This window comes from Podarcis filfolensis (assembly GCF_964270895.1).
Source record: "Podarcis filfolensis genome assembly, chromosome: 6".
Taxonomy (NCBI): Eukaryota; Metazoa; Chordata; class Lepidosauria; order Squamata; family Lacertidae; genus Podarcis; species Podarcis filfolensis.
The window spans coordinates 99373931-99397998 of NC_139609.1; the positions used below are offsets into that span (position 1 = coordinate 99373931).

At 58.0% G+C, this 24068-nt stretch overlaps 3 protein-coding genes across 4 annotated transcripts in view; 1 reads left to right on the forward strand and 2 right to left on the reverse strand.

The window, feature by feature from the left end:
* ELMO2 (engulfment and cell motility 2) overlaps positions 1-24068 on the reverse strand; it is a 78247-nt gene that overhangs the window by 19213 nt on the left and 34966 nt on the right. The gene's annotated exons all lie outside the window — the stretch shown is intronic.
* DDX27 (DEAD-box helicase 27) lies at positions 1155-11205 on the reverse strand. The gene is made up of 21 exons (XM_083618256.1): positions 11056-11205; positions 10722-10844; positions 10341-10400; positions 9017-9185; positions 8764-8813; positions 8560-8646; positions 6388-6493; positions 6116-6289; positions 5849-5999; positions 4938-5037; positions 4560-4701; positions 3888-4041; positions 3712-3793; positions 3384-3561; positions 3169-3275; positions 2718-2820; positions 2511-2608; positions 2257-2386; positions 2066-2156; positions 1606-1683; positions 1155-1496 (listed from the first exon to the last, which is right to left on the reverse strand). Exons 1-21 carry the CDS (start codon positions 11149-11151, stop codon positions 1478-1480), a joined length of 2298 nt encoding a protein of 765 aa, XP_083474382.1. The 5' UTR covers positions 11152-11205; the 3' UTR covers positions 1155-1477.
* On the forward strand, positions 11340-22793 carry ZNFX1 (zinc finger NFX1-type containing 1). The gene is made up of 13 exons (XM_083618255.1): positions 11340-11506; positions 12758-14593; positions 15566-15685; positions 15929-16077; positions 16668-16811; positions 17162-17267; positions 17395-17636; positions 17763-17902; positions 18520-18674; positions 18961-19106; positions 19216-19326; positions 19667-19762; positions 19875-22793. Exons 1-13 carry the CDS (start codon positions 11419-11421, stop codon positions 22320-22322), a joined length of 5781 nt encoding a protein of 1926 aa, XP_083474381.1. The 5' UTR covers positions 11340-11418; the 3' UTR covers positions 22323-22793.

Below are 24068 nucleotides of genomic sequence, written 5' to 3' on the forward strand. Positions count from 1 at the left end.
CCTGTGGTTGCTGCCAAGGCATCAAACTGCTCAAACATTCCTGAAGAGGATGAGGTTGAACTTTTGCTAATCTGCTGCTAGGAGGCAGGCAGGAAAAGCCCCAGTTGAGAACTTGCTTGCTATTTAGACAGAAAAATCCCCAAACGGCATGGGCTGTGGGCAGTGTTACAGTCGCCAAAATGGAATGTCTATGTGCCATTTTTGGGCAAGACTAAAGTCTTATTTTTCCAATGATGGACCGACTGATTATCAGTGAAACATCTGGCTAGGATGACAACCAGGAGCTAGGTTAAGAACTTAAAAGTCGCTTGATCTATGGACAGTCCAGAGTTTTCTTGATGGTGACACGGACCATTCATAACATAAGAATATCCTTCACAATTGTGAGCGTAGCAGTGGGGTGTGGTAAGGGAAGACAAGCTACAACAATTAACTATAACATTGTTCACGGCTCCTGCCCAGGCTGCACAAAAAAAGCATAGTGAAGAAAAAAGATAAAAGAATTTCTCCCTCACAACATTAGAGGCGTGATACTGTATTTTTTCACTCTATAGGACACACCTTGTTTTAGACGGGGAGAACAAGAAAAAAAAAATCTCCCCCTCTCTGCTCAGCGCCCCTTCAGCGAAGCGGCAGGGGAAACAGAGCCCCTTCCATTTCTCCTCCCGCTTGGCTGAAGGGGCGCTGCGCAGCTCTCCCTCTCTGCTGAAGCCAGCAGCGTCTTGCTCTCCCGGCTTCAGCAAAAGGAACCCGAAGCCTCCGGAGCGTGGAGGGAGCGCTCCCTCTGCGCTTCAGAGGCTTCGCGTTGCTATCGCTGAAGCCAAGGAGCCTGCATTCGCTGCATAGGACGCACACACATTTCCCCTTAATTTTTGGAGGGGGGAAAAGTGTGTCCTATAGAGTGAAAAATACGGTACGTATTTTTCTTGTTTTGTCCCATTCTGGGCAATTATAAATGCAAATAATTGAGCTGTAAATGATTTATAGCAAGATTTCTGCCATCTTATTACACTGTTCTGTCCTGACACTGGGAATTTTTGACTTCATATTTCACAGCACACTTGAGTGGTACACTTTCCAAATTCCACACAGAAGTAGAGGTTCTCTACCATCACCCACACCCTTTTTTTTAGAAAGTGTCAATGAGACCTGTAGTGTGTCGAAAAAGTCATTTTTAATGATAAACATGTAGAATAATCTACAGTTTTTCAGAACATGAACAGTTTCTTCCTCGGTGAGAAATGTTAGAAAGCAAATGGGGCTGCAATACGCAGGCAACCGAGGCACTGGTGAATTCCGATTTTCAGGCCGCAACAGTGGGAAGCGGTCTGGCTTGCCCTTCCCAGGCCAAAGCTGCCTCCAGCTGCCCAGATGTGGCTGGTGCTGCTGCCTCCAGGAAGACTCACTTGGATTCCAAGCCTCAAAAGGGCCTCCACCATCCAGAAACCCGCAAAGGCAGCCCAGGAGAGCTCCTGCCTCACTTCTTCCTCTTGTACCTGCACAAGGACAGGAAGCAGAAAGCGCGTCAGTCCTCTGGTGGGAGAGGCAGAAGAGAGCCGGAGGGAGACACATGGGTGGAAAAGGCAGGGAGCACAGGAGCCTCACCTGGAGCTGGCTGCTCTGAAATTCCCTCCTTTCCTTCTTGAGCCAAGACCCAGGCGCTTGCGGTCCTCGAACGAGGGCCTGCAGGAAAGAGATGTCAGGATCACAGCCAGGCAGGGCCTCTGCTGACAGAGGGGGCGGGGCTGACACAAGCCGTCCCCCCAAAGAGGTGGGCACAATTCCTTTACTGAAGGGGGTTGGACTAGATTATTCTAGCTGGGGAACTTCTGGCCCATTTTAGCAGCTGGTTTCGATGCCAACTGCTTGGTACTTTTGGTAAAGCAGGAGCCCCTTGCACTCTGGCTCCCAAGCCCCCAACAACTTTCTCCTTGGGGCGCTCTGCACATCAAAGATCGCCTTTGTTCCTCATCTGTGGACTGGAGAGGTCACTCCTAGCCCTGGCAAGAGGATCACCAGGACCGTGAAGGAAAGGGATGATGGGGGGGGGGCGCACAATACTCACCCCGCCCGATACTGCTTCAGGGCTCTCCGGCTGGTGTTGGTGAGCTCCTCATCAAACACGGACGTCTTCTTCTTGTGCTGCTGCCTGGGCCCTTAAGGAACGTGGCAGAGAGGGAGACCCCAGGTTGAAGCCAAGGCGACCTGCAGCCTGGCAGCCCCCCCCCCCCCCGGAGAAGTGGAGCTGCTGCTTACCTCCCTTGGCCACTGCGGACGGAGCCTCCTCGGGGATGGCCCTGGCACGCTTGGGCCGGCGATTCCTCTTGGCCAGACGCTCGGCATACATCTGGGACTTCAGGATCTCGAACTGGGACCGCTCTTCCGGCTGCAGGGACAGCACAAAGGGGGCTAGGAGTGCTCCCCCCCCCAAACTCACTCACTAGCCCCTCAAAACAACCGCCCCCCCATACACACACACGCACACACACACACACTCAGCCACTGCTCACCGTCAGCTGGGCCGCCTTTTTCTGAGACTCCTTCATGAACTTCTTCCGCTTCTTGGTGCCTCGCAGCGCCAAGTCAAACTCCTGCAGGGCCTTGGCAACTGGGGGGGAGGCGAGATCCCAGAGGCAGAAGGTGAGAAGCCAGGCAAGGAAAGAACCCCCTTTCGCGGCCAAGGCCCCCCCTGCCCCCTCTCCCGGCCAGGCCCTTACGCTTCTCCTTTTTTCTCTCCTCGCGGCTCTGGAACCAGCTGCGGGCAGCGCCCTCCGCCCCTTCCTGAGCACTCGTCTCCAGTTTCCGCTTGGCAGTGTTGATCTAGGAGGAGAGCAAAGTCAAGGGGCTGCTGCTGGGAGAGCCCCTCTTTGGGCACAGCCTCAATGCCCAGGAACCTCGGTAGGAAGCCAAACAAGGGCTGCCCCATGTTCCCTCATCCACCTGGCGGGGCTGTGTCCCACGGGGGAAGTTACCACAAAAGGAGCCAACTAAAGGGGAATCCCGGAGGGGCAAAGAAGGAAGGCACTCAAACCAAATTGCTCTGCAGGAACTTGCTTGCTTCCTTTTGCAAAGATAAGCACTTCCATGAGCCCAGGCACCCCTAAGGCCTCCTCCCGTTCCCCCACAGGGCCTCCTTCCCCCACCTTGCTGCCTCCGCCTCCTCCTCACCTGGGCCTCCGAGTGCTGCAGCTCCCTCTCCTCGCGCTCCAGGCGCAGCACAGCGTAGACGTCCGACTCCAGCTTCTCAATCTTCTCCCGGAAGCGCAGAATCACATCTGGGGGCAAAGGGCAGCCGCTCAGCCTCCCACAGCGCCACCCCTGGCCTAAGGGTGCCCGTCCCCATGCCCTGCTTCCCAACCCCGCCCTGCTGCCACCATGCTTACCCTGGGGAAGGACCCTGGCCTTGACGGGCGCCTTGGCAGCTTTCACAATCTCCTTCAGCATCTTGCGCTCCTCCTCGCCCACCAGGGAGACGGAGCGGCCGGCCCGCCCTGCGCGTGCTGTGCGCCCCACGCGGTGCACATAATGCTTGGTGGTGTTGGGCATCGTGAAGTTGATCACCTGTGGCGAGACAGGAGAGCCTCAGGAGAGCACCTGCGGGACTGGGGCAAGGGCCCACCTGGTCCGGCATCCCACTCTCCCAGTGAGAAGCTGAGCAGGACCCAAGCTGGCTGAGCAAGGGTGGGAAACAGAGAGGGGAGAACCACTGACCGTTTTGACACCTTCAATGTCCAGTCCTCGTGCCGCAACGTCTGTGGCCACCAGCACATCAATCTGCTCGTCCTTGAAGCGCCTGCAGACAACGGCAGCACCCGCAGAGAGGGAGCGTCAGGGGCAGCCGACCTCTCTTGCACACACCCCTCCTCCCCACTCCCAACCCTGCCTACCGGAGCCCTTCCAGGCGCTGCGCCTGCGAGAGGTCGCCATGCAGCTCCCCGACACGGAGGCCCATCAGGCCCAGAAGGATGTGCAGGCGGTGCGCTTGCTTCTTGGTCTGCGTGAAGAGCATCACGTGGTCCAGGAACGTCCGAGTCAGCAGGGCTGAGGAGGAGAGGGATGGGAGGACACAAAACTCACAGGTGGCCTGTGGAACTCACTCCCACAGGAGGAGGTGACGACCACCAACCTAGGATGCTTTAAAATAGCATGGGGGAGGAGAGGGCTTTCGGTGGCTCTTAGCCAGGATGGCCACGCTCGGCCTCCACAGTCGCTTCTGAATTCCAGCAGCTGGGAACCACAGGAGGGGAGAGGGCTTTTGTGCTCAAATCGGGCTTGGGGGGGCTTCCTCACTGGGGCATTTGTTTGGGTGCTGGGCTAGATGGGCCTCTGGCCTAATCCTGCAGGCTCTTCTGATGTTCTTAAAAGCCTGATGGATCAGGCCAACAGCCCATCTAGTCCAGCTTCCTCTTCTCATGGCGGCCAAAAAGAGGCAAACAGGATCTGAACACAAGAGTGACTCTTCCAGCAACTCATATCCGGCAGAGCAACCATTATGGCTATGTGCTATGGGGTCAGAAGCTGCCCCTGAGGGCTGCTGGACCCCCACTCCAGGCTCCCACCTGCCACAATCGCCTCCCGGTCTCCCTCACGGCTGGGCCGGATGCGGACAAACTCCTGGCGCAGAAACGGGGCCACATCTGTGTTGCTGTTCACAAAGACCCGGACAGGGTTCTTCAAGGAAACGGAGGCCAAGTCTTTCACCTGCCAGAGAGGGGGAAGCTTCGTCAGCCCTGCCAGGAAGGTCCCCCTAACACTCCACTCCTCCAAAGAGAAGCAGGACATTCCGGTCCAAGGGAGATCACAGGGGGGGTCGCTGTTCTGCAGCAGAGCACCAAGATTCAAATACATTACAAGATTCCTGCGGCCACTTCCTATCCGCCCAGCGCATTGTCACAACCACACCCTCCCCAGTCGCCTCTCTGGGTCTCCCTTGGTACCTCGTCTGTCATGGTGGCAGAAAAGAGCATGGTCTGGCGATGTCGGGAACACAGCCGGATGATCTCCTTCATCTGCTCCTCAAAGTACTCATCCAGCATCCTGTGGGGAGAGGGAGAGGCAGGTGAGCAAATAGGGCAGAGGGTGGGGGATGAGGCCCCCTCCTCCAGGCACAAAAACTGACAACCCAGCCAGCCTGCGCCAAAAGGCCGAGATCCCAGGGGATGGGGCAGCACCCTGCAAGGAATGGCTACAAGGGAAAAGGGAGCAGAAAATAAGAGGTGTGCAAAATAACACACAGGATGAAGAAAGAAAAGAGGGAGATGCTTTTCTTTCCCTTCCTCATAGTACTGAAAGGTGACATGACGGTCTTCAAATATCTTAAGGGCTGTCACATGGCAGAGAGAACAGCCTTGTTTTCTCTCGCTCTGGATGGGAAGACTTGAACCCATGGCTTCAAACGACAAGAAAGGAGATTCTGACTATAGACATAAGGAAAAACTCTCTGACCGTAAGAGCTGTTCGACAGTGAAGCGGTCTCCCACGAGAGGTGGTGGACTCCTTCCTTGGAGGTCAGGGATGCTTGAGCTGAGATTCCTGCATTGCAGGGGGGTGAACTAGATGGCCCTTGTTAGTACCTTCCAACTCTACTGTTCTATGACAGCTCTGTTCTTCCTCCAGTGCCCAGGGCAGCCTACCTCTGAATATGGAGTTTGGGGGTTCACAAATGGGGAGAGCATTGCTCTTGTGCTCAGGTCCTGCTTCTGGGGTTCCCTAGGCAGGCCTCTGATGGACCGCTGTGAGAGCAGGATGCTGGCCTGGGTGGGCTTCCTTTGGCCTGATCCTGCAGCCTCTTGGTGTTCTGAGGGCCTCTCCCCACCCCCACCCGCCTGTGCCCAGAGATTCCCCTCACCGGTCAGCCTCGTCCAGGATGAGGACCTCAACGCTGTCCAGGTGGAAGGAGGGGCAGTTGTGCAGGTGGTCAATGAGGCGTCCAGGGGTCGCAATGAGGATGTCGGGGCCCGAGCGCAGCGCCGCCTCCTGGGTCTTCAAGTCCAGGCCCCCTGCAAGGACACAAACCGGGTGGGGGCATGAGCTCCCCTGGTGGGCAGGATGGGTGCAAACAAAGTCACACCCCCCCCCAAGGAGCCCTCTCCATCTCCGGGTCCTGCTCACTCACCCACGGCCAGGCAGGCGGTGACACTGGTGAACTGCGCCAGCTGCTTCGTGACAGAGTGCACCTGAATGCCCAGCTCCCGGGTGGGCACCAGAACCAGCACCCGCGTCACTGGGGCTTGGCGGGGCTTGTAGATCAGGCGCTCCAGCACAGGCAGAATGAAGGCCGCTGTCTTCCCTGAAAACAAAGACGTAGATCAGCCTCCTGGCCCACCCCAAGCCTTGCCCCACCCCCACTCCCTTGAATTATTATTATTATTATAACCAAGGGCTTACCTGTCCCTGTAGCCGCACATGCGCAGATGTCCTTCCCCAGGAGCCCCACAGGGATGCAGGCCTTCTGGATGGGGGTCGGCTGCTTGAAGCCCAGGGCGGTTATTGCCTGCCAATCAGAGCCGTTGGGAAGAAGCCAGTGTGAGCAGGTCTCTGCCCTACAACTATGCCAATGCTTAACTTGGAACGCGCATCAACATGCTGCTCTCTGGCCTCTCAGAGGGACTGGGTCTCCACACTGACATGGGCAGTAATCCCAGCATATGATCATTTCAGGGGAGATCAATGGGAAAGTGGCCATTTCTAGCTCAGCCTTGTTGGCTACTGCCCATACACAGCCGAGGGGCGTCTTCGGTGCAGGAAGGCTAACTAGGTCACCCAAGGTGCTTGGCATGGCATGTTGGTTGGCCTAGCAGATTCCAAGAGAGACTGATCTACTCTCAGACTACAACTTATTTGAACTCAAGGGTAACATTTTATCACTCGAGGCAATACTTCAGGTAATTTTGCTGATAGCCTACAAAGGCAGTCATTCCAGTCTTTCTGAAATCTAATACCGTGTATAACACGCCCCCTATTTTTTGGGACTCCAAATAAAGAACTCCCCTATATGCACTATCCATGTATAAGACGACCCCCAATTTTAAACTTGAAAAAATAGGGGGGGAATATAGTCTTATACATGGAAAAATACAGTAAATAATTATTCTTACAGCCCCAGAAAGTGAAATACTTGATTCTGGTGGCTGGTTTGATTCTGAATGTCAGGTGGCTAAGCGCTCTCAGAATCTTTAGAAAATAATCAAAATTTTTAGGAAAGTGTTTTTTTTATACTAATGGAACCAATTACAGAATGTGGTAGAATTTCTTCTTACAGCTTTGGACAGTTGAGTCATGTAATAATGGAGAAGAATTCAACTAGATTTCGGAGCATTGAATTGTGTGGACTGAGCGAAACGAAATATCCTACTGAAACAGCAGGAACCAATCTAGACAACTGCTTTGACGGCAAAGTGTGCATGCACAAAAGGTCAACACAGTATCTTCTTGTAGCATTTACAGATCTACCTTCAGCTTTTGATTTGATAGACAGAGTTTGGTCTAAGCTGTTCCAATACAAATATTGAAAAAGGACTATTGATTTTAATTTAAAAACGACATTCTTATGCTCATCTTAAAGTGAAAGCAGGTTAAATGTCCACCTTACTAACCCTTTTTTAGCAAATAAACTGGACTGACTGACAACTGACAAGGACCCCCTCTCCCCACATGAAGTGACCCTGACCCTGTGATCATCACCTGAGACCCTTCTTCTGATGCCTCCTCCATGAGGTCCAGAGAGCGGGCAAAACCTTTTCTGCTGTGGCTCCTCATTTGTGAAAAGCTCTCCCCAGAGAAGCTTGCCCGACGCCTTCATTACATATCTTTAAGCGCCAGGCAAAAACATTTTTTCTTCAACCAGGCCTTTGACTGATTAAGCTTCTACAGCTTTTTAAATGTGTTTGTGGGAGGAGAGTGATGGGTTTGGTTTTGTTTTCTTATGTATTTTGTGGTTTCATTTTGTATTTTTATGTTGTGAACCGCCCTGTGATCTTCGGGTAAAGGCTGGCATATAAATTTAAATATAAATAAACAAGAACTTTCTTCTTCCATCCTCCAACTACAGGCTCATTTAAGGTCCATTTACCCAGAAGCCTCGAGCCCTGTTAACAGTACAGTGGAACCTCGGTGAAAACGTTCGAAAACCAAGAAGTAATGGGAGGTCGGCAAAATCCATTGAGAAAAAAGAAAAACACGCAGCAGACATGTTTGAAAACAGAAGCAATCACTTCCGGGTTTTTGGCATTCAGCTTCCGAAACGTTCAGCTTCCAAGATGCTCAAAAACCGAGGTTCCACTGTATGATGAACATCCTAATGTTTTCTTTGCTGCTAAATAGTAGTTTTTTGTTTTGCTGTACTTCCAATAAGAGATACCAAACAAGCCTGCATTTTCACAGATCTGTTTCTTTTGTTATTTTGTTTGAATTAGGCAAGGCACGTTTGCCTAATTTACTCCTGGGGCCACAAAAGCTGACAAATGTGATGACTCAGTGTGGGCTGAGATTTGCCCATCCAAAAGAAACTAGGCAACCACCTTTGCCATCTCCCTCTGAAAGAAAGCAGGATCTGGCTACCTTCAGCAAGGGCCGGGAGAGGTTCATATCTTGGAACGACAGGCTGTCATCGTACTGTGAAGCATCTTCAAAGAACTGCTCGGGTTCCTAGAAAGGAGGATCAGAAAGAGAAAGCCTGGAACACAGACTCACAACATGAGGGAAGGACCCCTGTTTCTGCAGGTACTCCTTCTCACCCAGCACCACCAGCATCCAAAGGCTCACCTCCTCTCCACCTCGCTTCCTTTTCCGTCGCTGCTTCACCTTGAGTGTATCTGTAAAAAACGACATGACCCGCCCCCCACCAAAAGATGATCAGAACACCTTACAAATCAGAGAGCAGCGCCTCCTACTAAAACCTTGATTCATGCAGCTAGCTGCAAAAAGCATGTCAGCTGCCCCACTGTAAGGCACAGAAGACGCACACTTGCTCTCTTCTGCCCCAGTGCCTGCACAGCACATCCATCGCCATGGTTACCAGCTTTTGTGAAGATGCTCTCGTCTGCCGAAGAGTACTCAGACTCCAACTCCTCCTCCTCCTCCTTTGCATCTTCCTCCTCACTTCCTCCAGCATCCACCTTGTCTACATTCTCCTGTGTAGCCTCCCCAGCATCTTCTTTTGCTGGCCCTTGTTTAGCCTGCTTTTCCTGGAAAAGACCCCCCCAAATGGGACATTGTTTTTTACTGCCCAGCCTCCTTCTCTATGGCCAAAGAGTTTATTGTCTTGACCAAAGACCGTAACAATTTCATTACAATTTGCCAAACTGTAACAAACAGTGTACAACAACTACGTACTCCAAAGCATCAAGCATATAAAGAAAGGGAGTCAGAGTTTGTATCATCTGCTAGCTCATACCTAGCTTAACTTCCATTAGACCTCTGAATCTCCAGCACAACGTTTTGCAATATTGTTTCTTTTTCTCATCTTTCTTGCAGCCAGAACATAAAGCACCACTTTATGTGGCACAAATCCGTTAGCGTCAAATACGTTAGGGAATTGTTTCTGCCATTGTAAGCCTGCTTCTAAACTTCCTTCTCTAAGATTCCACGATTAAATAATGGTCCACTGAACCAGAAAAACTGCTTGAAGATTCTCCAAGGGTCCCTACAAAGATGCAATCACACTGCAGGCACCTCATGCAAAAGGCAAAGCCCACACAGCTCTTTCATGGGTTACACATGCTGCCCCATCCAGAAGCTGATCTTGCATTAAGCAGAGGATTGGGCTAGAAGACCTTCCAGGCCCCTTCCAAATGTATGGTGTTATGAATAGCCACCTGCCCTGACTTTGGGGTCCTGAAAATGGGAAGTTCTGTTGTGCTTAGATAAGTCATTCTGCAGTCTCAGAGGTTCCCCTGCACATGAAACAGACCAGTTGGACACTTTGTTTTGGAGGACACTACTTTTGGAAGGCAGCACAACATCCACACACAGGTGCAACAAGTGGTGGGGACTGAGGGGTATTCAGCACCCCCAAATTTTTCAAGGAGGGGACTGAGCTGCCCCGAAATCCTGTGGCCCTCCTCCTCCTCCCTGCCGATGTTGTGTGGGCAAGAGTGTGGAGCTGGCAGCCCTGCCTCGCAGCCTCCTCCTCCCTGCCTGAGGTCACGTGGGGAGGAGGAGGCCAAGCATGGAGCCCAGCTCTGCGCTCCCCATTCCGCACCCAGCGCTCGAGTACTGGCACATGACGTGTAACATGATGCATCACATGATGTGCCCCTGCAATGTCGAGGGCAAATTGCTGCCCTTATCCACGCAGATACAGGAACCCAGAAGACCCCAAACAGGTGGGAATATCTAACCTGGGCTTTTCTTTTCTTTCTTACAGTTGCAATCTTCTCGTCCAGGCTGGTAGCGGATCTCTGCATAAGAGAAAACAAACAAGGTGAGTGCAGGAGTGGAAGCCCAAAGATCAGAAGCTCCAGCAGGATGACCTCATGGGAACCCTGAGGCAGGGAGCAACCTTCCCATCTGGACTTTGCAGGTCTCAGATAGAGGAGCAGGGGGCAGAGAGAAGGTCCGGGAACCTTTTTTGCTCCAGAGGAGGATGAAGAAGAATTGGCAGTGGCTTCGGAGAAGCTGCCCTGCTGGATCAGGCCAGAAGGTGGTGGTGGGAGTTTTTTTGGGGGGGAGTGATGGCGCAGAGTATGTGCCCCTGCGGAGCCCCCCCCCCCCGCTCTCACCTTCCCCTTGAGCTGCCTCAGCACCTCCGCCCAGGGGCCTCCGCTGGGCCCCGCCGACGCCTCGGCGAACGCAAAGCCTGCCGCGAAGTCTCCGCCGCGACCGCCTCGGCCCACAGACACCTCCTAGGGGGAGACGAGACAAGAGAGGTGAGCGGAGAAAAGACGGAGCGAGGGAGGGAGGGAGAGAAAGAGAGAGAGAGAGCGAGAAAGGGGGAGAGGGAGAAAAGAGGGAGGGAGGGAGGGAGGGAGGGAGGGAGGGAGGGAGGGAGGGAGAGAAAGAGGGAGGAAGAGAGAGAAAGGCCCGGCTCTCCCTCCCCGCCGCCCCCTCGCCTGCCTCGGTCTCGGAGCCGCTCTCCTCCTCCTCCTCCTCCTCGGCCTCCTCGCCGCCGGGCCCGCCCAGCCTCGCCCGCCATCCTTCTCCGAGCTCCATCGTGGTGTCTGAGGGACCGGAAGTGCAGGGCGCCGGGTGCGCCACGCAGAGCTCCGCCCGTCCGGCTCCCTTTCCCTTCCGCCGGGGACGGCGACCGGGGCGCAGGGGTTCCGCGGCGGGGCGGGGCGGGGGGGGGGGAGAAGCGAAAGCGAAAGCGGGGGCGGAGCCAGCCGGGAAGGGGAAAGCGAAAGTCGAAAGTGAGCCGAAAAGCCGGCGGCGGAGGAGGCGGAGGCGCAGAGCCCGGAGGCGCCTGGACGGGACGGAGCCATGGAGGGGCGCGGGCGAGGAAGGGGGCAGCAGCGGCGGCCGCGAAGAGGCGGAGGAGGAGGAGGAGGAGCGGGAGGCAGAGGCAGAGGTGACAGCCACAATTTAATAAGAATAAGAAGAAGAATTATAAGAATAATAATGTGTTATTTCTACCCCGCCCATCTGGCAGGGATTCCCCAGCCACTCTGGGCGGCTTCCAACAAAAGATTAAGAATACAGTGGTACCTCGGGTTACATACGCTTCAGGTTACAGACTCCACTAAGCCAGAAATAGTGCTTCGGGTTAAGAACTTTGTTTCAGGATGAGAACAGAAATCGTGCTCCGGCGGTGCGGCAGCGGCAGGAGGCCCCATTAGCTAAAGTGGTGCTTTAGGTTAAGAACAGCTTCAGGTTAAGAATGGGCCTCCGGAACGAATTAAGCACTTAACCCGAGGTACCACTGTACGTTGAAACATCAGTCCTTGAAAGCGGCTGGCCGGCCAGAGCGGAGGAGCAGCGCAGCTTTCCGGGTCTGGGGTCGGAGGCTCTGCTCAAAGCGGGAGGATCCTCGAACTGGGAAGAGGGAGGGGATCCCCAGGGGTCATCTAGCTCAAGCCCCGCAATGCACGACTCGGAGGATCCCCGACGGATGGCATCCGGCCTCCGGTTTCAAGCCTCCGAGGAAGGAGGGTCCACCCCTCCCGGAGTCCGAAGAGGGGCTTCTGCGCCTCCCGCCTCGCAGGGCGACCACGGGCTGGCGGGGGGGGGGGAGGAGGCGTCTCCGCCTTCGTCAGGTTCGGCGTGAGCGGAGAGGACCGGCCTTCTCCCTTCTGCCGCACCGGGATGAGAAAGCGAAAAAAGGAGCCGAGCAATTGCTTCAGCTTTGGTGGCTGGATCTGGTCCAGCGTCCCCTTCCCGCCGGGAAAACCCCGTCCTGCGGCTCCGGCTCTTGGCAACGGGAGGTTGGGCGACCCCGCCCGGCCCGGCTCTCCGCCCCCCCCCCCCGTCCATCGTTTCTGGGGGAGGAGCTGCCAAATGGGAGGAGGAGGAGGAGGAGGAGGGAGCCGCCCATTTCCCTCCCAGAGCCCTCTGGATGCTGCCCCTGGGTGGAGAATTCAGCCCTGCCTAACTTTGGAGGACTAAACTGCGGGAGGCAGTGGAAGACAGGAGGGCCTGGCGTGCTCTGGTCCAGGGGGTCACGAAGAGGCGGACACGACTAAACAACAACAACAGACTTTGGAGGGGCGAAGCCAAAGTTATCCCCTGAAGGGGGAGGGGGCAGAAGGGGGCAGCACCCAGGCGAAGCACAGCTTGGGCTTCTGCCCAGAGACTCTCTAACTTCCCTCTTTTCTTTCTGCAGAGCCTCAAGATGGAGGAGCCTCCCAGCAAAACGCAAGTGGGCAGTGTGAGGGGGGCCCTGGCAGAGCTGCCTACCGGCTGGAGGCAAACAGTGGTCCTGAGCCGAGAGCGGAGGGGAGGGCTGGCTGTGGCCGGACCCCCCACCAGTACGGGGCGCGCAACCCCAGCAGGCCGGCTGAGGGGGCACCCAGGCGGCTGGGGGCAGAGGGGAACCGTTTCCCTCGCAGAGGGGGCATCTGGCCTGGGGCTGATCCAAGGGAGGAGCAGAGGGCTGGGGGACAGAACCAGGGAGGGCCGGCCAGGGATGGCCCAAGAAGGCAAAGAGAGGGGGCCCCAAACGCTGACCCCACCCAGCGGCCCCACGCAGGGCCAGGAGGCTCTCCGCAGCAGCGAGGCCCCATGATCGGCACCCGCTTCCTCCGTGAACTCCTCGAGAAGGACCCTTCGGAGGTGGCCATCACGCTGGCTTCCAGCCCCCGCCTGCGGGAGGCGCTCTCCCCAGTTGCCATGAGGCCGGACATGGTACAGCTGCTGTGCCAGGTTCTCCGCAAGGCCTGCCTCTCCCGCATGGACCGCCAGAGCATTCAGCGGCTGCTGGAGACGGTGAAGGAGTCTTCCTTCCTCCGGGTCTGCTTGCCCCAGTACGTGGCCGACATGCTGACGGAGGCCCGGCCGGAGGTGCGGCACCAGTGCCCCCAGCACATTGCCAGCGTGGTGGCGCTGGTCCAGGAGCTGGTCAGCATCTTCCCAGCCAGCTCCCTCCAGAAGGTGGCCCTGCTGATGTCCGTACTGCCGGGCTCCATCAACGGCCTCCGGGCCCTGGGGGTGGACTTCCCGGAGGAGCTGGACCAGAGTCTGGAGAAGCTGCAGGGCTTCATCCAGCACCTCCAGGAGCGGCGGCGCGAGGGCACCTTGCGGGTGGACAGCTGCACCCTCCTCCAGCCCACCGCCCCCGGCGAGGAAGGGGAATACCGCGCCATGTCCATCTACCCCACCTACGAGGAGGTGAACCGCGGCCAGAAGCCCTTCCTGCGCCCCAACCTCATCAGCCAGCCCTACGAGAGCCCCGCCATTTACCTGGACACCCACTTTCGCCTCCTGAGGGAGGACTTTGTCCGGCCGCTGAGGGAGGGCATCCTCCAGTTCCTCCAGAGCTTCGAGGACGCCGGCCCGGGCAGGAGGAGGTTTGACGACATCCGCGTGTACCTGGACGCCCGGATCCTGGCTCCGCTCTGCTCCCGGACCGGCATTGACTACAAGGTGCACTTTGATTCCACGCCGCTGGGCGCCGTCCGGTGGGAGAACTCCAAGCGCCTGCTGTACGGCTCCCTGGTCTGCCTGTCCAAGGACAACTTTGAGACCTTCCTCTTTGCCACAGTCTCCGACCGGGAGCCCCAGGAGCTGCGCAAGGGCTTTGTCCACCTCTCCTTCGCCGCCCACAGCCGGGCCCTGCTGGCCGAGGTCCAGCCCTCCGACTCCTTCGTCATGGTGGAGACCACCGCCTACTTCGAGGCCTACCGACACGTCCTGCAGGGGCTGCAGGAGCTGCGGGAGGAAGACGTCCCCTTCCAGAGGTACATTGTCCACTGCGAGGCCCAGGTGAGGGAGCCGGCCTACCTGCGGAGGGAGCCGGGAAGCAGCCTTTACGACCTCAGGTGCCTGATGGCCAAGCCTCCCCCTGCTGGGGCGGAAGGAGCCCCTGAGGGCCGTGTCAACGTGCTGGATGCCTCCCAGTGGCCGACCCAGGAAGCCGTGGGCCTGGATGAGTCCCAGCTGCAAGCCCTGAAACTCGCCCTGACCAAGGAGCTGGCCATCATCCAGGGGCCTCCGGGGACAGGTGAGTCGGGCGTCCCAGCCTCCGAGGAAGAGATGTCTGTTGCAGGAAGTGGGGTTGGGAGGGGAGCCTTTCGCCGCAGAGGAGTTCCAGGATCTCTCCAGGGCCGGAAACTATGCATTTATCTCATTTCCGTCCCTTGATGGCGGAGTCCCATATAAACTTCGACACACATCCCCAAGATATGTGCACACGTTAGCAGAGTCAGCAAAAGCAGAGCTGTGGTGGAATTGGAGCATCAAGTGTCTTTATTTATGGCCAAGAAATAAAAGCAGCTTCCTCCCACATCCTCTCTGCTGGAGATAGAAAGAACAAAGCGGAAGTTTATCAGCCTGACTTCCATTCGCACATTCATAACAAATGAAATCATCCGGTCTTGTGATCCTTTGCAATAGCAGCTGTGAAAAATACTGACAATTTCCTCCAAGGAGCTCAGGGTGCAACATGCAGAATTCTCCTTCCTGTTTTATCCGCACACCAACCCTGTGAGGTAGGCTAGGCCAAGAGGCACACTAAGTGAACTGCAAGGCTGACTTAGGGATTTGAACCCCGGTCTCTCCCAGGTCCTTGTCTAATGCTCTAACCACTGTACCACCATGCCTCTCCAGATGGAGGCTCAGATTTCTGCCTGAAACTAGGGTGGGTGTGAAGTGGAGCCGGCCGGCTGGCTGGATCCTGACACCCCACAAGGTCCACTTTTCTGATCCCCCCTGTCACTCTGACATCGGGTGTCTTCCTTTGCCTCATGGGGTTTGAACCCGAGCCAAGGCCGGAGGGTGCTGCTTGCCTGCAGATCCTGCTTGGAATGGCAGTGAGTTGGCTGTGGCACGGGGAGTGCGGCTTGTCACCCCCCCCCGGCTGCTAGCCTTTCTTGGGGGTGGTGGGAAGGGCTGAGGCTGCGGGGGGGGGGGCCCTCTGATGCCCGTTGGGGGTTGGCAGATGGAGCTTCCTGCTTTGACAGGGCTTTTCCCACAGGGAAGACCTACGTTGGGCTGAAGATCATGGAAGTCCTGCTGAAAAACAAGGCCGCCCGTGGAGAGACCCCCATCCTCGTGGTCTGCTACACCAACCATGCCCTGGACCAGTTCCTGGAAGGTGGGGGGTCTGCCTGCCCTGGGCAGGGGGGAGAGGAGAGAATAAAGATTGGCAGAATTGGAAGGGACCCTCAAGGGTCATCCAGTCCAACCCTCTGCATTGCAGGAATTACTGAGACGCCTTTGCAGGGGGGGGTCGTTGTACGGGTGGTTGCCCATTGTCCTGGCAGTGGCGGGAGGGTGTGGGTCCCCTGCTTAGGTATCCCACCTTGACTTTTACGTCTCTCTCCCCCCCCCCCCCCAGGAATCCAGGCGTTCCAGCCGACGGGCATCGTGCGGGTTGGTGGCAGGAGCAACAGCGAGAAGTTGAAGCCGTTCACCCTGCAGCAGCTGCGGGGCAGAAGCGACTTCTGGAGAGGCCTGCCTGGCCACCTCCGGTGGTCCTACAGTGATGTACGTGCGAGGGAGGGGGGAGGGGGGCTGGTTTGGAGGGTGTCATTCGTGGGGGGTGGGGTTGCTTGGACTTTGCCCAGGAGAACAGCCAGATCAGCAAAGCACAGGGAAATGGAGGGATCCCCAAGAGTCATCTAGTCCACCCCTGCAATGCAGAAATCGCAGCCCAAGAACCCCTCCCATGTGGCCACCCAGCCTCTGTTTAAATACCTCCAAGGAAGGAGAGACTGCCCCCCTTCTGGGGGAGTCTGTTACACAGCCGGACATCTCTTCGCCTTGGATGCTCAGGCCATTGCCAGAGCTGAGGGCTGCTTTGTCACTGGAGCGCAGCACCTGTGGAAATGCTGCCTTGGTGCTGAAAGGGAGCTCCACGCTGCCTCCCCAGCCCAGGGCCAGAGCTGGAGGTTGGGCGGAGCGGAGGGACTGAGCAGGTCGCCCTTGGGGGGAGAGCAGTTGGAGGCACCAGCAGAGGAAGGGCAGGAGCGGAGCTGCCCGGCCGGGCGCCCCCAGCTGTCCTCTGCTGGGTCTTGATCCCTTGCTGGGCTTTGTCCGCTGGAGGGGCTGACCTGGCCTCTTTTTCCCGAGGGCAGATCACCTGCGAGATGCGGGAGGCCGAGTCCGAACTCAGCCGAGGGGCGGCTCAGCTGGAGTGCGGGCTGCACGGGATTCTGCACGAGAAACACCTGCGGAGCTGCATCTCCAGCCGGCACTGGGAGAGCCTCGTGAGGGGCCTGGTAAGGAGCAGGAGGGATGCACCGGGGGGGGGGGCATCAGAAGGCGGCCCCGCAAGAAGACACCCCACCAGGATCTCTCCGTCTTAGGGACCAAGGGGAAAGCCACACTAAACCGTCAGCACCCATGAAAGACTCATTGCCCTGGAGGGAGATTTTCCCAGAAGAACCTCCTGCTGCAGAGAGACCTCCTGGCTCTCTGGGAGCACGAGGCGGTTGCAAGGGTTCCCCGCCTGCCCCCGCCCCTCTCGTGGCCCCCGGCTCCTGCTTGCCTTCCTGTCTTGGGGTCCCTGGGACTGTGGCACCTGCCCACCCACCGCTGAGCCGGTCTGAGCTGCTCCTTCTTGCTCCAGGAAGAGGACTGGATGGATCCAAAGCACTCTCTGATCCTGGAGTGGCTGGGACTTGGCGCCACGCTGGTTGAAAACACAGCCGATCCAGGATGGCCAGAAAATGCAGGTAAGGGGCTTTCCTTTGGGCAGCTTCTGGGTGGGACAAGGATGAGGTGGCGAGTTCGAGACACGGAAGGAGCCTGGGGCCTGCCCACTCTCTGCCGCCACCTACCGGTCTCTGTGTGGCCCTTCAGGCGTTGAGGAGGACCAGGAGGCGGGGGAAGGTCCACAGGCAGAGCCAGAGCTGCTGCAGGTCGTGGAGGAGGCAGACTTGATTCAGCGCGAGCGGCTGCTTGACCACGATGAGGACGGGCGGCTGCGGAGGAGGAGGCCCCCCAGGCACAACCTGGACGACCTGTTTCTGGCCATGCGGTTGGATGATGAGGAGAAGGGGGAGCAGAGAGCCCCACATGGGGCAGAAAACGCTGGGTTTCAGGTATGGGGGGGCACAGTGCGTTGCATTGGAGGGGGTGAAAGCGCTGCTGTCGCTGCCCCTGAGGCGGGCAGGACAGGGGTTGCCCCGGCCTCCTCCTCACCTGCCCACTTGGGGTTCTCTCTGCAGCTGCAGCCGGGCCGGAAGAAGAAGATGAAGCGACAAGCAAAGGCGGAACTGAAAAAATGGCAGGCGATGACCCAAGAGGAGGCTGAGGCCGTCCTGGATGTGTGGCAGCTGAACCTCAGCTCCCGCTGGAAGCTCTACAGGTAATTTCTGCTGCAGGGGCCTCTGGCGCCCATGCCCACCCCCCTACACCTCCTCTGCTTAAAAACCTCCAAGGATGGAGAGTCTACAAGCTGTCGAGGAGACCATTCCAATGTCAAACAACTCTTATGCTCAGAAGTTGATTCCTGATGTTGAGTCAGAGTCTCATTTCTTGCAACTTGAAGCCACAGGTTCAAGTCCTACCCACCGGAGCAGCAGAAAATAAGCTTGCTCCCTCTTCTCAGTCCTTGAGATATTTGAAGACGGGTCTCATATCTCCTCTCAGCCTCCTCTGTTCCACGCCAAACATCCCCAGTTCCTCATAAGGCTTGGTTTACTGACCCTTCATCATCCTTTTAAAATTGTGGTGCCCAGAATTGGACACAGCATTCCAGGCGTGGTCCGACCAAGGCAGCAGAGAGTGGGACTATGACTTCCCTTGATCTGGACACTCGACTTCTGTGGATTCACATTTTTTGCTGCTCCATCACACAATTGACTCGTGTTCAGCTTGTGATCCTTTTCACACGTGCCACTAGCAAGCCAGGTGTCCCCCCTCCTATGTTGGTGCCCCTGGTCTTTCTGCCTAAGGGCAGAACCTGATCTTTGTGCCGCACAGGTACTGGTTGCAGAAGCACCAAGCTGAGATCCAGCGCGAGATGCTGCAGCACAAACAGAAGTACCAGGCGGCAGCCGACAGGCTGGCGGAGCTTCGCCAGCACCAGGACCTCTGTGTCTTCAGGACAGCCCAGATCGTGGGCATGACGACCACAGGTGAGGAGGAGGCTGTGTAGCAAGCTGCCCCCCACACCCGGGGGGGGCCACCTGTGATGGGGGGAGAGAGAAGAGGAGCCTCTCTCACCTGCTTCCTTGCCCAGCTGCAAGACAACACGCCTGCAGTGCTGCCCGTGGGCCTTACTCTTGGTAGTTGCTGCCGTTGCCCTCACGCTTCCTCCAATTGGAGAGGGGGCTGGGAGGCAGAAGCCTGGCAGCCTGGCTTGGAGGCAGAGGGGGCAGAGATCAGGGCGTCCCCTCACACACACACCCCGTCTCACCCCAGGAGCCGCTCGGTACCGCCAGGTCCTGCAGCAGGTGGCCCCTCGCGTGGTCATTGTGGAAGAGGCGGCCGAAGTCCTTGAGGCCCACGTCATCACCACCCTGAGCAGGGCCTGCCAGCACCTCATCCTCATTGGAGACCACCAACAGGTAGGTGGGTGGGTGGGCCAGATGAGGGGCGGGGTCTGCTGGCCTTGGGCCCCACCCCTTCTCCCCCGCCCCCCACCCCACTGGCTCCATCTTCCTTCTTTCCTTGCAGCTGCGCCCCAGCGCCAACGTCTACGACCTGGCCAGGAACTTCCACCTGGAGGTTTCTCTCTTTGAGCGGCTGGTGAAGGTTGGCCTTCCCTTCGTCCGCCTCGCTTTCCAGGTGAGGCACAAGCAGGCCCCCCCCGGCCCCCTCCCCTCACTCGCTCTGTGGAGGCTGCTGGATCAGGCCAAAGGGAGCTCAGCCGGTCCAGCGGCCTCTTCTCCGAGAGGCCCAGCAGATCTCCAAAGGGAAACCCACAAAGTCGAGATCTGGGTGCAAGAGCACCCCAGCCCCTGGCTACTCTCCTCTAGGGTGGGCGGCCCAGAGGCAGCCAGACATGGTTCCCCCCTCAGACCTTGAAGCAGAGAAGGGCGGTGGCCGCCTGAGGCAGCCCCTCTTTTCGTGAGGGCGGTTGCCTTCCCCTCTCCATCACCTCTCCCTCGGCTTGCCCTTTTTGCAGCACCGCATGAGGCCAGAGATCGCCCAGCTGCTCACCCCGCACATCTACCAGGACCTGGAGAACCATCCCTCGGTGCTCCGCTACGAGAACATCAAGGTGAGCATCTCTCCCCTCCCCTCGCCTCCGCCTGGCTGGCTGGCAGCCTTTGGCCAGGAGACTCTGCCTTGCCAGCTCAGCAGCCTCCTCTCCTCTCCTCCTCTCTGCTCAGGGCGTCTCCTCCAACCTTTTCTTCGTGGAGCACAGCTTCCTCGAGCAGGAGATCCAGGAGGGCCGCAGCCACCAGAACCAGCACGAGGCCCAGTTTGTGGTGGAGCTGTGCCGCTACCTGCTGCGCCAGGGCTACCAGCCCTCCCAGATCAGCATCCTCACCACCTACACGGGGCAGCTCTTTTGCCTGCGCCGCTTGCTGCCGGCCAAGGAGTTCCAGGGCGTCAAGGTCCACGTGGTGGACAAGTACCAGGGGGAGGAGAACGACATCATCCTGCTCTCCCTGGTGCGCAGCAACCTGGCGGGGCGGGTGGGCTTCCTGCAGATCCCCAACCGCATCTGCGTGGCCCTTTCCCGCGCCAAAAAGGGCCTCTACTGTGTGGGCAACATGGGCATGCTCAGCCAGGTGCCTCTCTGGAGCAGGATCCTGCACACTCTGCGCGAGAAGGGCCACGTGGGCCGGGCGCTGCGCCTGGCCTGCCAGAACCACCCGCAGACCAAGACGGACGTGGTGCAGGCAGAGGACTTCCGCCAGGTGCCCGAGGGGGGCTGCAGCGTCCCCTGTGACACCCGCCTGGGCTGCGGCCATGTCTGCCCCCGGGCATGCCACCCCTACGACCCGCAGCACAAGGAGCTCCGCTGCTTGAAGCCCTGCCAGAAGGTGCTGTGTGACAACGGGCACCGCTGCCCCTGGCTGTGCTGTGAGCCCTGCGGGAAGTGCCAGGTGAAGGTGCCCAAGACGGTGCCCACGTGCGGCCACCAGCAACAGGTCCCCTGCTCAATGGCCGCCGAGGATTTCTGCTGCAAGGAGCCCTGCGGGAAAACCCTGGAGTGCGGGCATGCCTGCCGGCTCACCTGCGGCCAGCAGTGCGAGAGGCGCTGCCCAGAGCTGGTCCTGGCGACGCTGCCATGTGGGCACAGCCAGGAGGTGCCATGTTCAGCAGCGTCAGAGATGGCATACGGGCGTCCCATCCGCTGCAAGACGAAGTGCGACAGCATCCTGGAGTGTGGGCATCCTTGCCCAGGCTCATGCCACACATGCTTTGGGGGCCGCTTCCACCAGCCGTGCCGGAGCCCCTGCAAGCGCCCGCTGGTTTGCGGCCACCAGTGCCGCCAGCCCTGCACCAGGGACTGCCCCCCGTGCCGCCAGCCCTGCCAGAACCGCTGCGTCCACAGCCACTGCCCCAAGCAGTGCGGGGTGCCCTGCTCGCCCTGCATGGAGCCCTGCGAGTGGCGCTGCCAGCACCACCAGTGTGGGCGCCTGTGCTCCGAGCCCTGTGACCGGCCGCGCTGCGACGTGCCCTGCCCCAAGCGCCTCCCTTGCGGGCACCCTTGTGCCGGGCTGTGTGGGGAGCCCTGCCCGCAGAAGTGCCTGACCTGTGACGCGGAGGAGCTGACGCAGATCTTCTTTGGCTGCGAGGATGAGCCGGACGCCCGCTTTGTGCAGCTGGAGGACTGTGGGCACATCTTCAGTGCGCTGGGCCTCGACCGCTACATGGATGGCGACGAGGAGGAAGAGGAAGGGGCTGTCCGGCTGAAGGTGTGCCCCAGCTGCCAGACGCCCGTCCGGAAGAGCCTGCGCTACGGCACGCTGGTGAAGAGGAGCCTGGCAGAGGTGGAGGTGGTGAAGGGGCGCATGCAGGGCAGCTCGGCAGAGATCGCCTCGGGAGCCCTCCAGCTGATGAGGGCGCTCCAGCAGGAGACCACCCTGAGGCGCCACCTGACCAGGCAGCACAAGCAGCTGAGGGAGAGGCTGGAGGACGACTCCCTCTCCGCCAGCACCCTGGGGCTGGTGGAGACCCTCTTTGGCTTCTACGCGCAGGTGGCAGGCTTGATGGCCAATGTAGGAAAGTTGGTGCAGCAGGAGCAGGAGGGTGTGAGGAGGCGCCTGGCCGAGGTGGCTGGCTGGCTAGACCAGCTCCGCGACAGCTTCAGCGGGCAGCAGGTGTCTGAGCTGCGGACCGAGCTGCGGCAGATGACCTACCTGGTGGAGCTCCTGGCGAGGTGCAGCACCACTGGGGAGAAGGCGAGCCGGGCCCCCGGCACAGTGGAGCTGGTCAGCGCAGCCCGGAAGGTCCTGGAGGGGCCTGGCAGATTCACCCCCGAGGCCGAGAGCGACGTGAAGGCCAAGCTGAAGGAGCTGGAGGCCGCCCTGCCCACCGTCGCCGGGCTGGGCATCTCCGAGGAGGAAAGGAAGCAGATTGTGGCGGCCGTCAGCGGAGCCACCCGCGGGCACTGGTTCAAGTGCCGCAACGGGCACTTCTACGTCATTGGCGAGTGCGGGGGGGCCATGCAGACGACCCGCTGCCCGGAATGCCGGGAGACCATTGGGGGCGAGCGCCACACGCTGGAGTCCAGCAACCGGCTCGCCCCTGAGATGGACGGGGCAACCCACGCTGCCTGGTCCGAGGAGGCCAACCGCTTGAACTTGAATAATTACCTGCACTAGGAGGCCGGCCCCCCTCACGGGAGCTGCTTTCCATAAAATATTTTAATATTTTTATCACGTATTAATATTTTTACCACGTTTGGGCACCCTATCATGGTGGACTTGGTTCAATGAAACAGTTGCAGAGCTTTTAACACGACAACAGGGGGTGAGATGAAGCAAACAGTAAGATGAGCAGGTAAAGGCAGCTCAGGAAGTTGCTCCTTGCTGTCTCTCCTCACCTGCCCTGCAGCTCCAGGAGCCACATTCTGCTTCCCGCCTGCTCTGTCTTTTCCAAAGAAGCAAGATGACAAGTGTCAAAGTGCTTTTACAATCAAGTAGTATATTGCTTTTGTGAAACGTAATCACCCTGGGTGTCGGAGGGGCTGGGAATGGGCAGTGCAGGGCCCCACACTCTGCTTATGGCGCCCCTGTCCTGACAACACTCTGCCTGCCAGATTTTACCTTTGCAAATAAATTTGTCATAGCGGATCCCCCGTTGTGCTTCTGAGTGTCTTTTCTGTGGGAGGACGGCACCCTTCTGTGGGGGCCAGCAAAGGGCTTGTGTCCTGGATGATGCCAAAGGTCATCACACAAGAGACTTCAGCCAGGAGATAGAAGCAAAAAAGCAGCCAGAAGCCTTGATCAATGGGTTACATCCGTATTCCAAAGTTTCCCATAATACAAAGAAATGTGTGGTCTCAGGTAGAACCTGAGATCCAGGCATGCCCCTGTCAATTACAGTACAAAGGAAAGCATTTACAGTTTCCAGATCCCTGAGTCAAGTCAAAGACACCCCTTTGTCTTGATGGGGCTACATCCCACTGTGGGGCAGGCGGGCAGTGTGACTGAGATGGTTATCTGTCTAACATTTTTGGGGCAGGATTTCACCAGTCATGACTCCTGCGGATGTGACTGTACATCTCAGGGATTATGGTGGGCTCTCTCACCCTTCCCCTAATACCTCACTTCCCTGGGTCCTAAATATCATTGGAACTGAGAAGATTGATGCAACCTTGTGAATTTCTAAAGCTTTCCCACTGAGCCAGTACACAGAAACATTTATCCGTGAATTGCTACATTTGGTATTGACACTTGCCCTGTTTTCCTCTGTTGGAGACCTCGGGCTTGGCAGGGAGTTGCGGGCTCCTGAGCTGAGCTCCCTTTGCAGATAAGTTGCTGTCGTTTTCTCTTGACGCCAGAGGATTTGGTTTGAGGGGTGAAAGGCAGGGAAATGCCTGGGTGAGTGAATGGTTGGATGATGTGCCTTTGCCTGGTGGGGTGGAGAGGCAAGGCTCGTGGAGGGGGGGGTCTCTCACCCACTTCCAATTTCCCGGGAACAAGGCAGCCTAGCAATACTTTCGCGTGCACAGAAGGGTAGAGCTGGCAGGGACCCCAGCCCGCCGCGCATCTGCTCCCCGCTCTGCAACGCAGGGATCCCAGGACAGAGCCGCGCAGCGAAGGGCTCTGCTCGGCCGGGCGCACGTGGAGGCGCCTGCGCATGCGCCCTCCCCTCCCGCAACTGCCTCGGCGAAGAGACTTCCGGAAGCGGAGCCGCTCAGCGTCGAGGGCTGCGGTGGCGATGCTTCTTCACCCACAGCTCCGGTTCCCTGCCGCGGGATGGAGGAGCCGCCATGTGCGGGGCAGGAGCGAGGGGTCGCACGGAAGGCCGCCCGGCAGCCGCTTCCAGGAAAGGCCGGCTTGGCTCCATCCGTGGCTCAGGGAGAACATTCAGTAATCATATTATTATTATACATACATATTATT